This window comes from Xenopus laevis, chromosome 2S (genome assembly GCF_017654675.1).
Source record: "Xenopus laevis strain J_2021 chromosome 2S, Xenopus_laevis_v10.1, whole genome shotgun sequence".
In the NCBI taxonomy this organism is placed as follows: Eukaryota; Metazoa; Chordata; class Amphibia; order Anura; family Pipidae; genus Xenopus; species Xenopus laevis.
The window spans coordinates 29,874,261-29,890,000 of record NC_054374.1 but is presented as its reverse complement, the minus strand read 5'-3'; the positions used below and the strand labels follow the sequence as shown (position 1 = coordinate 29,890,000).

General features: G+C 38.2%; 1 protein-coding gene across 2 annotated transcripts in view; it reads left to right on the top strand.

The window, feature by feature from the left end:
* The window catches only part of pola1.S (polymerase (DNA directed), alpha 1, catalytic subunit S homeolog), a 181,705-nt gene that overhangs the window by 139,062 nt on the left and 26,903 nt on the right, over positions 1-15,740 (top strand). For both annotated transcript variants that reach the window (NM_001088586.1, XM_041583016.1), the window contains 1 exon segment: positions 12,596-12,692. In NM_001088586.1, the coding sequence (NP_001082055.1) occupies positions 12,596-12,692 (97 nt within the window).

Here is a 15,740-nt window from a genome sequence, read left to right as displayed (position 1 = left end):
AACAAGCAATGCCCATGTATATTTCCTCATAAGCTCATGCTCTTATGGAGCTGGTATTTGTTTCACCGTAGTTGTTTTGTTCCATTGGATCGTATTACAGTTTGGTGTACTAAGATCTCTTCCTCAAAAATGGTATCAAGAAAAATCTAAGCCGTCCCCAAAGGCTTGCATTTGTAATCCGCTAAAATAGCCATTATAAGGTATTGCTTCCTCTACATTTTCCACTTAAAGGTGAACTAAACCCTAAAAATGAATTGGGCTAAAAATGCCATATTTTGAGAAGCTAAGGTTAGGGGCCGTCACAAATTATCAAGCAGAAAATGAGGTTGTCCTGTAATATAAGCTGATGCTACAGGGCTGATTATTAAATTCTGATGCTAATTGCACTGGTGTTTGTGCTGCCATGTAGTAATTATCTGTATTAATTACTTATCAGCCTTATATTGTGACATTTCTATTCTATGTGTACTGTATATTGTGAGTGGGTCCCTAAGCTCAGTAAGTGAAAGCAGCACAGAGTATGTGCAGTGAATCAGCAGAAAAGAAGATGGGGAGCTACTGGGGCATCTTTGGAGACACAGATCTTTACTGCTAAAGGGCTGTGGTTTCCTTGGGCTGGTACAGAAGCCCAAAACATAATGTACAGCATTTCTAGCTTCTTCTTTAGTTTAACTTTCCTTGTCCTTTAAAGGAACATTAGCACAAATAATTAATTAAGTTAAGAAAATATAATTTTCCGATTTACACTGGTAAAACTGGTGTGTTTGCTTCAGAAACTCTACTATAGTTTATATAAACAATCTGCTGTGTAGCCATGGGGGCAGCCATGTAAAGCTGAGAAAAGGCACAGGATACACAGCAGTCTATTTGGTATACAATGAGATTCTATAGAACTTATCTTGTATCTACTGTGTATCCTGTGCTTTAATGGCTGCCCCCATAGCTACACAGCTGCCCGTTTATTTAGACTATAGTAGTCTTTCTGAACACAGCAGTCTTACCAGTGCAAGGCAACAGTACATTCTATTTTCATTCCTTTACAACACTTTAATTTTTTGGTGTTACTGTTCCTTTCAGTTAGCAGTTCAGCTTTTCTATTAGTTTAGGGTGGCTGGTAAAACATTCCAGCTTTTAAGAAGGGGTTGTTGCGATCTTGAAACACAATTGTAGACTTCATGTTGTGCCCGAGCAGCCATGATAAAGCATGTTGTTGTTTTATTGGAATTACACCCTAACAGTTGCTTTACCATAAAGGCAGCACAGCTGACGGAAACATGCATGGAATCCTTCTACGACATCATTCTGCCGCACTAAAAATTCTACAGATCGATTTGCAGCTTTAACGCTTCTCTTTCCTCATTTGCCTGTTTAGTTAGCTGTTTGCATGACTGTTTTGTGTTGCCGCGACTGAGTGCTCTCTGGACAAGTTCTACATTATTTTGCCAAGAATTACAAAAGAAAGTGGAGAGTCATTTGCTTGGATTAGATCTCACGATGGCATGGAACATGTGACCAATTGGTTTCACTAGGGAATCATCTCTGCCTGCAGCAATATTTTCTTCTCTCTCCCTATGTGCAAAAAAAGGTGTTGGTGGCAAATAGCATGTGTTCTTAATAACCGATTCAACCAGTGGCACTCCCCCCCCCCCCCATAAAAGAAATTACCCGAAATTTACTGCGTATTCATATTCAATTTCATCACAGCAGATGCTCATTAGTATGTTGTTATTAATTGGTATTCACTTTAGGTTTTGTTTAAAATGAAGATAATAATTAGGTTTTAATTACTGCATCACTCTAAGGAGGAGAAGAGCGTTGTGAACAGCCGCAGAATACTGAAGTGTGTTCACGTGTTAGGAAAATGCTTGATAAAGTTAAAAAAGGTATAGTAAATTTGACTATTTGCCACCTTAAACCTGCCAAGTTCATAGGTCCAGTGACCAATTTAAAGATGTTATTAGCCTTCCTGACAAGTTTTTTATTTATTTATTTTGGAGAAAAAACTAGATTCGTTGGATTTGATTCGAGTTTTCGGGTCGGTAATATTTGTCAGAGTTTTAGATATTAGATTTTGTTTTCTTAAAGGGGTTGTTCACCGTCAAGCACTTTTTTCATTTCAGTTGGTTTCAGATAGTTCATCAGGTATAAAGACTTTTTCCAATTACTTTGTATTTTCTATTTGTGACAGTTTATCTAATATTGAAGTGTAAAGTTAGATTTTTCACTCTCTAAAGTAGCTCTGGGAGGGTGGGGGTCTCCGACTCTTTAAAGGGATCCTGTCATTTTTCAAAACGCAAAAGAGCAAACAGATTTTTGTATAATCAATTTTGAAATCAGACATGGGGCTAGACATTTTGTCAATTTCCCAGCTGCCCCTGGTCATGTGACTTGTGCCTGCACTTTAGGAGAGAAATGCTTTCTGGCAGGCTGCTGTTTTTCCTTCTCAATGTAACTGAATGTGTCTCAGTGGGACATGGGTTTTTACTATTGAGTGTTGTTCTTAGATCTACCAGGCAGCTGTTATCTTGTGTTAGGGAGCTGCTATCTGGTTACCTTCCCGTTGTTCTTTGGTTTGGCTGCTGGGGGGAAAAAGGGAGGGGGGTGATATCACTCCAACTTGCAGTACAGCAGTAAAGAGTGATTGAAGTTTATCAGAGCACAAGTCACATGACTTGGGGCAGCTGGGAAATTGACAATATGTCTAGCCCCATGTCAGATTTAAAAAATTGAATGTAAAAAAATCTCTTTGCTCTTTTGAGAAATGGATTTCATGACAGTATCCCTTTAACTGTTTTAAATTGATACATTTAGTTGTTACATTTGTTCTCATATAAGTTTCATTAAAGGCAGCTGTTAGAATTGATACAATAGTTGCTAATATTCCACAGATACTTCTGAGAAATGTAGTAAGTCATTGTATCAACTAGATGCAGCAAATTGGAACAGTTCAGATAACGATGTGCGGGCCGACCCAATACCCGCGGGTCGGACGCGTTTGGGTCGACCTCGCAGTACTCCTCGCCACCTTCAAATGCCGGCATCTGACTTCCGGGTTCCGTTTTAAAGTGTCCCGTCTGCTCGCCCGCCCCTTTTGTTACGTCATTGTGACGTCATCGGCGGGCGGGTCTATAAAAGGACCCCCTGGAAGCAGGTGCAGGCTGACGAGGGTATTAGCAGGGCGGGTTAGTGTCGGGTGCGGGTCAGGGAAACCCTGACCCGCACATCACTAGTTCAGATGCTCCTGGATCACCGAGCTGCCAGACTGAAAAATTGGAGGCAGGAACATTAAAGCAATACAGACACGTTCCTATAAAAATCATAGGATGGTGTCAGTATCAAGTATGTGCTGCACCCGCAATAGTTCCCTTCAAAGTTGCTCCCAGCCAAGCAAACCTGCGTGAATCCAACCCTCTGACACTGCTAAAAGATCTTCGGTCCTGTTTCAGTGACACCGGGCTAGGGGCGGCTCGATCCTTCCATTGGCTAATTAGAAAAAAAACGGGACTTCAGCCTATGGAAGGATCACCCTGGTCTGCTGTACTAAGTTTCGCAGGACTGGGAGCGGCTTCGCAAAAGATTCGGCCGAATACCGAACCGAATCTGGACCCTAATTTGCATATGCAAATTAGGGGTAGGAAGGGGGAAAACATGTTTTATTTCCTTGTTTTGTAACAAAAAGTCACGCGATTTCCTTCCCTGTCCTAATTTGCATATGCAAATTTGGGTTCGGCCGAATCCTGCTGAAAAAAGCCGAATCCTGGATTTGGTGCATCCCTTATATATGTATATACAATACAAGGCTGATTAATGATTAATTCAGATTCTCTTTACATGGCAACACAGAAACCAGTGCAATTAGCATCAGAAAGTATTTTGTTAGGCCTCTAGCATCAGCTTATATGACATACAAACCTAATTTTTTGCTTGATGACCCCTAAAGTTAGCACCTCAACAGCTGTTCACAGCACCCTGAGCACTAACACTCAAAATATGGCCTAACAGAATCCAAGATGGTGAGCTCCTGTGACAACTTTGATGGCATGAATTACTGTTACAGAGATGCTGAACCTTCAGGCTGGTACATTAAGCTCAGTATATAAAATGACATTTCTTGCCATATTTGTTTTTTGGATTTAGTAGTTCTTTAAGTTAAGTTGCTTTTCTTAGCAACTTTTCCTTTGGGATTCACTGGGGGTTTACTATTTATAGTTTGATTTCATTTATTTTTTTGCTACCTCTTTAAAGTAAGTGCAACTGCTCTTTGCACTTAGAATTCGGAGAAACTCTGGGGGAAATTTAGGAGGGTAGACTAAAGTGATTTTAGGCAGGAATGAGTAATGCTTAAAAAAGTCATTAAAAGAATGTCCGTCATGAAAGGCTCACTCGAGTGTAAATGAACAGTTTTTCTGCACTATAAATACATTTTTAGACTAATGCAGAATTGCATGCTGCCCAATGCGAGAGTTACATTTTTTTGCTTCAAAAGAATAGAAGTTGGCTCTGGTTATTTGGGTGGCTAGTTGCCATCACCTTGTTTGATAATGCCCTTGTGCTTCAGTACCACACCCAAAGTTATTACAGAGATTTTGGGGGTTATTTACTAAACTCCAATTGCAAAAATCATGAAAAATGTGTGATTTTTTATATATATATATATATATATATATATATATATATATATATTTATATTTACACTTTGAGAAAGGCCGTGGGTCGGTCGAAACGTCAGTCTTTTGCTCTGAAATAAAGTAAAGTTTGAATTTTAAGTCCTGTGAGTGCGGGTCCTTCGATTTGCTATGGAGATTATTTACATATATATATATATATATATATATATATATATATATATATATATATATATATATATATATATATATATATATATATATATATATATATATATATATATATATATATAAAACAAAAAAGTGAGGTGCACACCAGGAACGTTTCTTTAATGGTTAAAAAAGTTAAATTTTATTTAATGCATTTAAAAAAAGAGACCTCTTTTTTTAAATGCATTAAATAAAATTTAACTTTTTTAACCATTTAAGAAACGTTCCTGGTGTGCACCTCACTTTTTTGTTTTTTGTATACTGCTAATGAGAGTAGCACCTGGGTCATTATTTCCGTCATGGTGTGCTGAACGTTCATGGACTATGTGTATATATATATATATATATATATATATATATATTAAATCAGACTTTTAAAAAAAAAAAAAAAAAAATCAAGAATTTTTCGGAATTTCTTAAACCCCAGTTAATGGAAATGTCAGAATCTGAAAATCCGGCATCTCAGACCTGTCAAGGTTGAATATTAGTCAGAGAATTCCATTGATTTTTTGATGTGCGTTGGGTTTTGTGCAATACCCCAAAGTTTTCAGAGTTTTCTAGGGCCAAATTCCAAAAAATTTGTGGAAATCGGATGGAAAAATCCAAAAAATCTGTTCTGTTTTTTTTTTTTTTTTTTTTGCCGCAAAGCACATTTTCGGGAAAATATAATAAATAAGCAGAAAAAACCCAAGCGTATTTGATCGGAGTTTTTAGCAGAAAATATTGAGATAAATTCAGATTTTGATTAACCCCCTAAATGTTGCAACTTTTACAAGCATGTAGTCATGCATGCCCCTAAAGTTCACCATTAGGGCTCTTACAGACGAGCGTTTTTATCTGCGCTCCCCTGCGTTCCGTTTTTTTCTGCGTTCAGCCACAGGGAAGCGCAGGAATAGACGCATTACATTTTTTCCAATGGGGCTGTACTCACACAGGCGCGTGTAGGCGCCAAACGCAGGAAAATGCAGCATGTTGCGTCTCAACCTGCGTTCGGCGCCTACACCTGCCTGTGTGAGTACAGCCCCATTGGAAAAAATGTAATGCGTCTATTCCTGCGCTTCCCTGTGGCTGAACGCAGAAAAAAATGGAGCGCAGGTAAAAACACTCGTCTATAAGAGCCCTTATACATTATTCCTATGCCTCTTTTAGTGCTGCTTTCAGACAGGATAATATCTGCCCAATTAATACCAGTAGGGTAAGCCCACAGAGGGGCCTCACCAAGCTCAGCAGCTTTAATCTACCCCTGTATGGCCAACGTAACAATATTATCATTTCCAACTAGATGTAGGATTATTAGGTTTTTCCCCTATAAAAATAAAGTGCAAGCCAAGGCATAAGGACCATTAGCGATCAAAAAAGTATGTTAATTTATTTATTAAATAGGGCATCATACTCTCTCCGCATTTATTTATCTAATATTTATACTGTAATATTAAATCAGCTTTCTGTATATGTCTACGTTCATTTACTATTACACCTTTCAGTTTTGATTCCTGTAATCCATTAAAAGATCTTTCACAGTCTAGTAAATTACTTACCAATTATTTACTGATATTTTCTTGCATCCAAATAGAGAATTATACATTCCCAGACAACCTAAAATTACCCACAGTTGCATATTTTTTACATGGTTGCTTATTTAATACTATAGGAGAAAAGACCATTGACAGCACAGAATAAACCTTTTTTTTACCATTTGCTGTTAAAGGTGTTGTTAACAAAGTCCATGTAAAATTACATAGACCGTTGTATTATTAGGCACTTGCAAGTGGTCTCCATGTTTTAATTTACGTACTTTTTTTAAAAAAATATAGCTTTTGATTCTAAAGCCGTTAAGTTTGGAATTTCAATGAAATCTGGTTGCTTGGATTCCACCCTAGCAACCAGGCAGCAGTTTGGAAGGCAGAATGAAAAATGAATGAGTTGTTGCTTTCCTTAGTGACCCTGCTTTCTTTTAAAAAAAAAAAAAAAAATTCCCCTTAGTCACTGTGTTAAGCTGGCCATAGACGCAAAGATCTGATCGTACGAATCGAGGATTCGTAAGATTTTCGAACCGTGTGTGTATTTTTCGTCGGAGATCGGTCGTTTGGTCGATCGGACGGGTTAGAAAATTTCTGTTGGCTGCCGATAATATCTCTGCGTATTGCCGATCGTACGATTTTCAGTGGGAGACTGTCACCAGCTTTGGTTGGACATAGATATCGTACGATTGCTGTCAGGGGCAGAACATTGCTGATCTGTTCTTTAACAAATCTGACTGGTAAGACTTTGATCTGAATGGTTAGTGGCGGGTCGGGAGATGGGAAAGTCCGATCGTACGATGATTCGTACGATCGGATCTTTGCATCTATGGCCAGCTTTAGAGTTAGTAACCAATTTCTAAGACCAGAAACGCAACCCGCATATCTACCCACTTTGATCCGCTACCGGACCCGCAACTGCCTTATCCCCAACCCGCCGACCACCATTAAACAGGAAGTGATCAAAAGTGGGTGGGACAGAAACAAGGTTTTGTAAAACGTTAAAAGAAGTAAAATACAGACAATATTACATAAGATTAGAAATTTAGATGAGACCCGACCCGCATCTATACCCTCACCTGAAAATCTTCCCCTCATTCACAGGGTGCCCGCTTTTTTTGCGGGTATCCCGCGGGTACCTGACCCGCTACAGGACTCTACCCTGTGTGCCTTAAGTTGATGGCAGACTGTTATTCTGTGTGTGTATATATTCTATATTACTGGTATGTATTCGCTCTGCCATATTTGTTGATTGATGATTTATGAGCCCATTACTAGATTAATGTTTTTTATGTTTTTAACGAATACATACGTCTAAACTCTTTGTTTTATGTTTAAAGCATGAATCCTGCTGGCATGGATACTCTGTTCTAGGCATTTCTCAAGCAAATATACCAATTAAAAATCTTTTATTTGGACGGTATTATCACCGTGATTCTAAAACATGTTCTTTTGTTGCCATTTTCAAAATATACCAATGCTGAACAAAGTATAAAAGGTGTTTTATTTAGAAAGAGAAAAATCCCCCCCCCCATTTACCCGTCCATTAAGGCAGTGACTTTCAATTAGCCCATTCAGTAATATAAGGTCGCTCAACTCGATCTCTAATGTTTTATTTCTTCATGTAACTTGCCATTTGTTTGCTTCAGTTGGCTGGCAAAGGTTGTATATCCATTACCAGCACCACAGCACTTTGCATTTCTGAATTGACAAGCAGATATATTGACCTAGCGCTTATTATGGGTCAACAGCTGCGTTAACCAACGGAAGGACTCGGGGGCAATTAAAATGAATTGGCAAAAATGTATCTTCCTAATTTACTCCAATTTGTTATTTATGCTAACATTGTATTGCTTCTATGGTGACACTAAACAGAATGGACCCAATAATGGCAATTAACATAAAAATATAATGGCTAATCAAATTGACAGCAACTGTTTCTCGTCATCTCGACACACAATACATTATCAAAACAAACTATTATGGGGGAGGTAATTTCAATGTTCTATTCAACCTGCTGCATGTGTGCAGTCACGGAGATGTGTACCAGCAATTATTGCTGAATCTTAACAACTAAACAAATAACTTAATCGCTATCCCACTTTTCCTCTCCCCCCACCCCAAGACAGCAATAAAGGTTTTCTAAAAAATACATTTATATCAATATATGTATAAATATGCATCAGTCATTACAATGAGCCATTTGCTTCAGATCACTACAAAGGGCCATATTTAATCCGAATAAAGGTGGTTATTAAAAATAAAATCTATCAAATGCTTAATTAAACATGGACCCTTCTGTTGCAATAAAAAAAAAAATCAGAAATGAAAAGCATATGGATAAGCCATATTGAAAAGAAGAAAGTGCATAAAAATAGTTAATAAGATTATTATTGCTATGGAAGTTTTAAATATTTGTCCTCCCTTTTTTTTTTTTTTGTAAGAATGAATTGAAGGATATCTTTTTTTTTTTTTTGCTAAGCTATTCGGTTTTTCCTCTGCAGAATTTTTTCTTTGCAATTTCTACAGTCATACACGTATGGAATCAATCTCCCATAGAATCCATTTTAATCAAATAAGTCCATATTTAGAAACAAGTTCTTTTTTCTCTGTAATAACAACAATATCTAGTTAGGGATGCACCGAATCCACTATTTTGGATTCGGCCGAACCCCCGAATCCTTTGCAAAAGATTCGGCCAAATACTGGACCGAATCCTAATTTGCATATGCAAATTAGGGGTGGGAAGGGGGAAACAGTTTTTACTTCCTTGTTTTGTGACAAAAAGTCACAAGTTTCCTCCCCACAACTAATTTGCATATGCAAATTAGGGCTCGGATTCGGCGAATCCGAATCCTGCTGAAAAAGGCAGAATCCTGAACCGAATCCTGGATTCAGTGCATCCGTATATCTAGTACTTCATCCCAACTAAGATACAATTTGTCCTTATTTGAGACAAAATAATACTGTTGGGTTTAATGACCGTTTAAATTATTTTTTAATAGACTTAAGGTATTGAGATACGAATTATGGAAAAGACCTCTTATCCGGAAAATCCCAGATCCAGAGCATTCTGGATAACAGGTCTCAGACCTGTAAAAAAAGATGTTCCCAAAATAATCAAATAACTACATAAACAAATACAAATGTGAAAAACTATGAGCATAGATGCCCAATTTATTTGTGCTGGAATGAAATTCGTTTTAAAGTTACTCTTCTTTCCCTGTCAGTAATATAAATTAAGAGGATGGGGTAATACACAAACTGGTCATTATGCAAGAAAATACACTTTGGGGTTATTTCTGAAATATACTCCGACCAAATCCACGCGGGTTATTTCCCGTTATTTAGCAATACATTTTCCCAAAAAATTCTAATTTGAATCATAAAAAATTTCAGATTTTCCCCTGAAAAATCAGATTTTTTTGGTATTTCTGCCCAAAAACCACCAAATCTGTTTTTTGGACGAAACCCAGTGCAGATCAGGATATCTTCTGGACTTCTCCCATTGACTTATTCAGACAAGCTTTGATGTTTGGTGGTTAGGAGTAGAGAGACATAGTTACCCATTGTGGAATCTGCACTTTTCAAAAATGTATGGTTTTCTGTGGTAAACCTACGGTTTCAGGATTTTTTTGCCTTGGAATCTATCTAAAGTATGCGGTTTTCTGCCTAAGTGCTTTCAAAAACAATCCTATTGGGTTTATTTAATGTATAAATTATTTTTTAGTAGATTGAAGGTATGCAGATCCAAATTACAGAAAGACCCTTTATCCAGAAAACTGCACGTTCTGAGCATTCTGGATAACAGATCCCAAATCATCAAATAATAATCATCAAATGACTACACATAATGCAGAACTGAAAATTTTATAATCCAAAGTATGGAAATAACCCTTATCTGGAAAACCCAGAGTCGCAAATATTCTGGATAATAGTGATGTACGGGCCGGCTCGAAACCTGTGGGTTGGGGCCAACTCCTGCACAAAATATTCGGGTAGCGGACTAGTTTGGTAGGTAGGAGTAGAGGGACATAGTTACCCATTTTGGAATCTGCAGTTTTCAAAAATGTATGGTTTTCTGGGGTAAACCTACAGTTTCAGGATTTTTTTGCCTTGGAATCTAAAGTATGCCGTTTTCTGCCTTAGTGCTTTTAAAATTCGGTAATATACTGCAGGGAGTTTTTGCTGTACAGAAGTCCTAAATCTCCCTAAAACTATACATATCTGGTATTGGCAAATTCGTGAGACATAAGGCTTTCCAAATCAGTTGGATTTTCATATGAAAAATTAAAATTTTTCATTCTTTTTTGGTATTTAGCGCTATAAATTTTTTTGCACTGGTGGAAATACATGAAAAACTCGGGCAGATCTCCACTTATGATGCCATTTGGCAACCGTGGGTAACTTACAGAGGAAAAAGTACTCAATAGGCTTGGAGGACCCACAGTCTGGACACTTTTCTATTTGCTTTTTACGGCCCTCTCTCTCAACTTGCATCATAACAAGAATCTCACATATAGTTGAAGCAGATTCAACTACATGGTGTGGTTGATCCTTTTCCCTTCCCCCCCCCTTTTTTTTTTTTTTCTTGGGGAACCTTCCGTATGTTTGTTTTTTTCTTTCTCTGTTTCTCGTTCTTACAGTTTGGCTGTATTTCGGATATGTGTTATTGCACATGTTTATTCTTGATAATGCTTCTTTCAGCTACTATAGTGACCTTGATTATGGTGTAAAAGGTACAATGTCTGTACAATACTACATTCTGTGTTGCTGTAAACATATTTGATTGATATTAATAAAGATAAAAAAAACTCGGGCAGATTTAGAAAGCTTGGTTTCTCCCAAAAAAAACATTGTATAGTTTTCCTAGGTAAACTATAGGTTTCCCCTCAGTAAATGCCCCTAAAGTGAGAGAGCACAAAATGTTTCAGAAACGGCTGGCATTTCGCGTAAACAAAATGTGAAATTCTGCTTCAACTTAAAGGTTAAAATCACACTGATTCTTGCACTAGTGCATGTGCAATTCCAAAAAAGTAATAGATAATAAGATTATGAAGCGATGGATAAGATAGAGAGGGTCTCAGGCAAAGATCCACCAAACCAGGTATTGGTTGACAGCCATATACCGATTTAAAGGAGAAGGAATACCATTTTCTACTTGGGTGTGCCAAAAGTTAGGCACCCCCAAGTGATTACTTTTACTTACCTGACACCCTGGGCCGGTGCTCCTATCAGCAGAAAACCAGCCCAGGGTTCCTCTAGCGAGCACCACAGAGCGATATCTTCCTGCTTCTTCAGTCTTCCCGGGGCTGCAAATACACAGTAGCGTGAAAAGCCGAAAAAGCCAGCTATTTTGCTCTACTTCGTATGCGTCTGCCCCGGGAAATTTAAAAACAAGAAGAAGCAGGAAGAGGATCACTCTGTGGTGCCCTGTAGAAGAACCCTGGGACAGTAAGTAAAAGTAATCACTTGGGGTGCCTAACTTTTGGCACCCCAAGTAGAAAATCGTATTCCTCCTTTAATATCGAGTAAGGCTGCCAATGAAACATATCGATTGCATATTGGTGGCAAAACAATCCTATTGGGTTTATTTAATGTATAAATTATTTTTTAGTAGACTTAAGGTATGGAGATCCAAATCACAGAAAGACCCTTTATCCAGAAAACTGCACGTCCTGAGCATTCTGGATAACAGATCCCAAATCATCAAATAATAATCATCAAATGACTACACAAAATAATGCAGAACTGAAAAACTGAACATTTTATGATCCAAAGTATGGAAATAACCCTTATCTGGAAAACCCAGAGTCGCAAATATTCTGGATAATAGTGATGTATGGCCGGCTCGAAACCTGCAGGTTGGGGCCAACTCCTGCACAAAATCTTCGGGTAGCGGACGAGTCCGAGTCAAGCTCATCTTCTGCTCTCCCCGCCCGTGACCTAGCAGTTCCAGCACTGGAATTTATAGACTTCCACCCCCTCTTGTGACGTCACGGCGGGTCTATAAATAGAGGGCTGCAACGGATTGGGAGGCAGCGGGTTAGGGTTGGTTGCGGTTCAAGAACTTCTTGATCCACACATCACTACTGGATAACCTATCTCATGCCTGTACTGTACTTCTAGCATATTAATATAACCTATTGTATTCTAAAGGTTTCTTTACTTTGCTCCTCTGTTTTACAATGTTGCAATTGTACAAGTTAACTATATTGATTTTCTCCCATTGTTTTGCAGTATCCAGAAAAGGCCTTGTACACTCAGCTTTGTTTCTATCGATTTATTTTTGACTGGGATTATGCACTGGAGAAAGTCGTGTCTGAACAAGAGAGAGGTAATCATTTCTCCTTTTGAAAAACAAACTGCTCCGTTGCAAACTGATAGCCGTGCTTCATATACTATATCAGACCAAAGCAGCTTTAATCTGATGATGGTGTCATACCTATTATCTATTATATGTGTTTGCTAAACTAGTAAGGGAAATTCTACACAAGGCAAGTATTCCTGTAGATTTTTAGATGGAAAAGCAACAATGCCATATGTTGGAAATTATTGCAGCTCTTTCTCCTTTATGAGCAATAGGAATCGACGCAAATATGACACCAGTTTAAATTTGTCATAGAACGCAAGTAACACAGTGGTGCATACAATTTGGTGAGCCATTTGGAAATTTCTATAAATCTGCACAAATATGACCTAAAACACTGCCTGTTTTCTCTTAAGTCAAAAAACTCGATACAGGAATGGGACCTGTAATCCAGAATGCTCGGGACCTGGGGGTTTCCGGATAACGGATCTTTCCATAATTTGGGTCTTCATGCCTTAAGTCTACTAGAAATTCATTTGAACATTAAATAAACCCAATAGGCTGGTTTTGCTTCCAATAAGGATTAATTATATCTTAGTTGGGATCAAGTACAAGCTACTGCTTTATTATTACAGAGAAAAAGGAAATCATTTTTAAAAATTTGGATTATTTGGATAAAATGTCTTTGGGAGTAATTCCGTAATTCGGAGCTTTCTGGATATCGGGTTTCCGGATAAGGGATCCTATACCTATAATGAGATCCCAGTTAAACAAAAGATTCAAAAATCATACCACATGTTCGTTTATGAATTGAGGAATTGTACATATTGGTGTATGGCAAAAGTATGTGATCCTTTTCTTTCTGAAATTGGTGGGCATCCTTGGGTAGCAGACAATTCAACTAAACATTTGTGGTTTGGAGAAATTTTAACCCATTCCTCTTTATAGAACAGCATGCTACATTTCTATAGGCCAGAACTTTGACGCGGCATTCAAAAACATTAACCTTCTTTTGCTTTGCCATTCTTTGGTAAGTTGATTGTGTGTTTAGGGTCATTGTCTTGCTGCACAACTCACTTGAGCTTCATTTCACCAAACCATGGGAGAAGGTTCTTATGCTGCAATGCAGTGTTTGCCTTGTACCTGACATGGCAATTTTCATTCAAGCTAGAAAGTTTTATTTTGGGATCATCTCTCCCCCAAACATCCTTCCAGTAGCCTTATGACTTATCCATGTGGCCTTTAGCAAACTATAAATGGAAATTGATAATATAGGTATGGGATCCATTATCTAGAAACCCATTATCCATAAAGCTCCGAATTACGGAATGCCTGTCTCCCATAGACTCAATTTTATCCAAATAATCTTAATTTTAAACAAATTATTTCCTTTTTCTCTGTAATAATAAAACCATGCCTTGTACTTGATCCAGACTAAGATATAATTAATCCTTATTGGAAGCAAAACCAGCCTGTTGGGTTTATTTAATGTTTAAAAAATTCTCTAGTAGACTTAAGGATTCTGGATAATAGGTCCCATACTTGTATCATCTGAGTTTTAAGGCTCATTAACAGTTACTGGAGAAGCCACATCCACTTTGTATCATAGATAAAAAAGGACCAACTTCTTTGGTCGAAGTTACTTGTACCCGAGGAAGGACCCCCTGTGGTCTGAAACATTTAGTGCTTTGACCATAGACAAACTATAGATGGACAGCAATGTTTTGGGGTTTTTTTTTGGGGGGGGGTAGTAATGACTCTTTTTGCAACTCCACCATGCACACTTGTGGACTCATGAACACTAACATTCGCTAGTTCACGAGAGGCCTTTACTTACAGTTAGCTTGGGTTCTTTGAGATTTCCTGGAGTACTCTTATTCTTGGGGCGATGTTTGTTATTCACCCCCTCCTGGAGTTAGTAACTATTGCGTTTAATTGCCTTCTTTTGTAAACCATCTTCCAGACGGTGAACTGGTAAAGTCCAAACCCTTTAGAAAATTTTTGTGTAGGCGCCATCTCAGGTCATTTTGCCTGGTCATGTGCTTCCAGAAAGAACCAGCACTTTAGGATGGAACTGCTTTCTGGCAGGCTGTTGTTTCTCCTACTCCATGTAACTGAATGCGTTGACCTGGATTTTAGGGTAAGGCCAGACGAGGAGATTCGGGGAGATTTTGTCGCCTGGCGACTTATCGCCACGTCTTTTGCGCGACTATCTCCCCGAACTGCCTCAGCGTCTTTTCCCCATAGGCTACAGCGCAAAATCGCCTGCGCTAATGCACACGCTATGATGCGTCTCAGTGAGGCAACTTTGGGCGACTATTGAAAACCGCATGTGCATTAGCACAGGCGATTTTGCGCTGTAGCCTATGGGGAAATTACGCTGAGGCAGTTCGGGGAGATAGTTGCGCAAAAGACGTGGCGATAAGTCGCCAGGCGACAAAATCTCCTCGTCTGGCCTTACCCTTACTATTTAGTGCTGTTTTTATATCTACCAGGGAGCTGCTATCTTGTGTTAGGGAGCTGCTACCTTCCCATTTTTCTGTTGTTAGGCTGCTGGGGTAGGGAGGGGGGCAATATCACTCCAACTTGCAGTAAAGAGTGACTGAAGTTTATCAGAGCACAAGTCACATGCCTGAGGCAACTGAGAAACTGACAATATGTTTAGCCGCATGTCAGATTTCAAACTTAAATATAAAAAAATCTGTTTGCTCTTTTGAGAAATTAATTTCAGTGCAGAATTCTGCTGGAGCAGCACTATTAACTGATTCATTTTGGAAAAAAAATGTTTTCCCATGACAGTATTCCTTTAAGAAACCAGGCTCTTTGATATTAGTTTTATAATCTAAAACATATTTGCGTTCTTTTATATAGAGTTACCCCATTATTGCTTTTCATTAACAAAAAGGCCATTCTCAACACTTATAATTTAAGGCAGGATGCCCATACTTTACTAATGAGGGGTCTACTTTTAGCGATGTTGTCCCATTATGATCAACATCCATAAAAAACATTGTTAGCATTCTGTTCCAATGAAAACATCACTTCAATATTGTATTGATTTATGAACAAATGCAT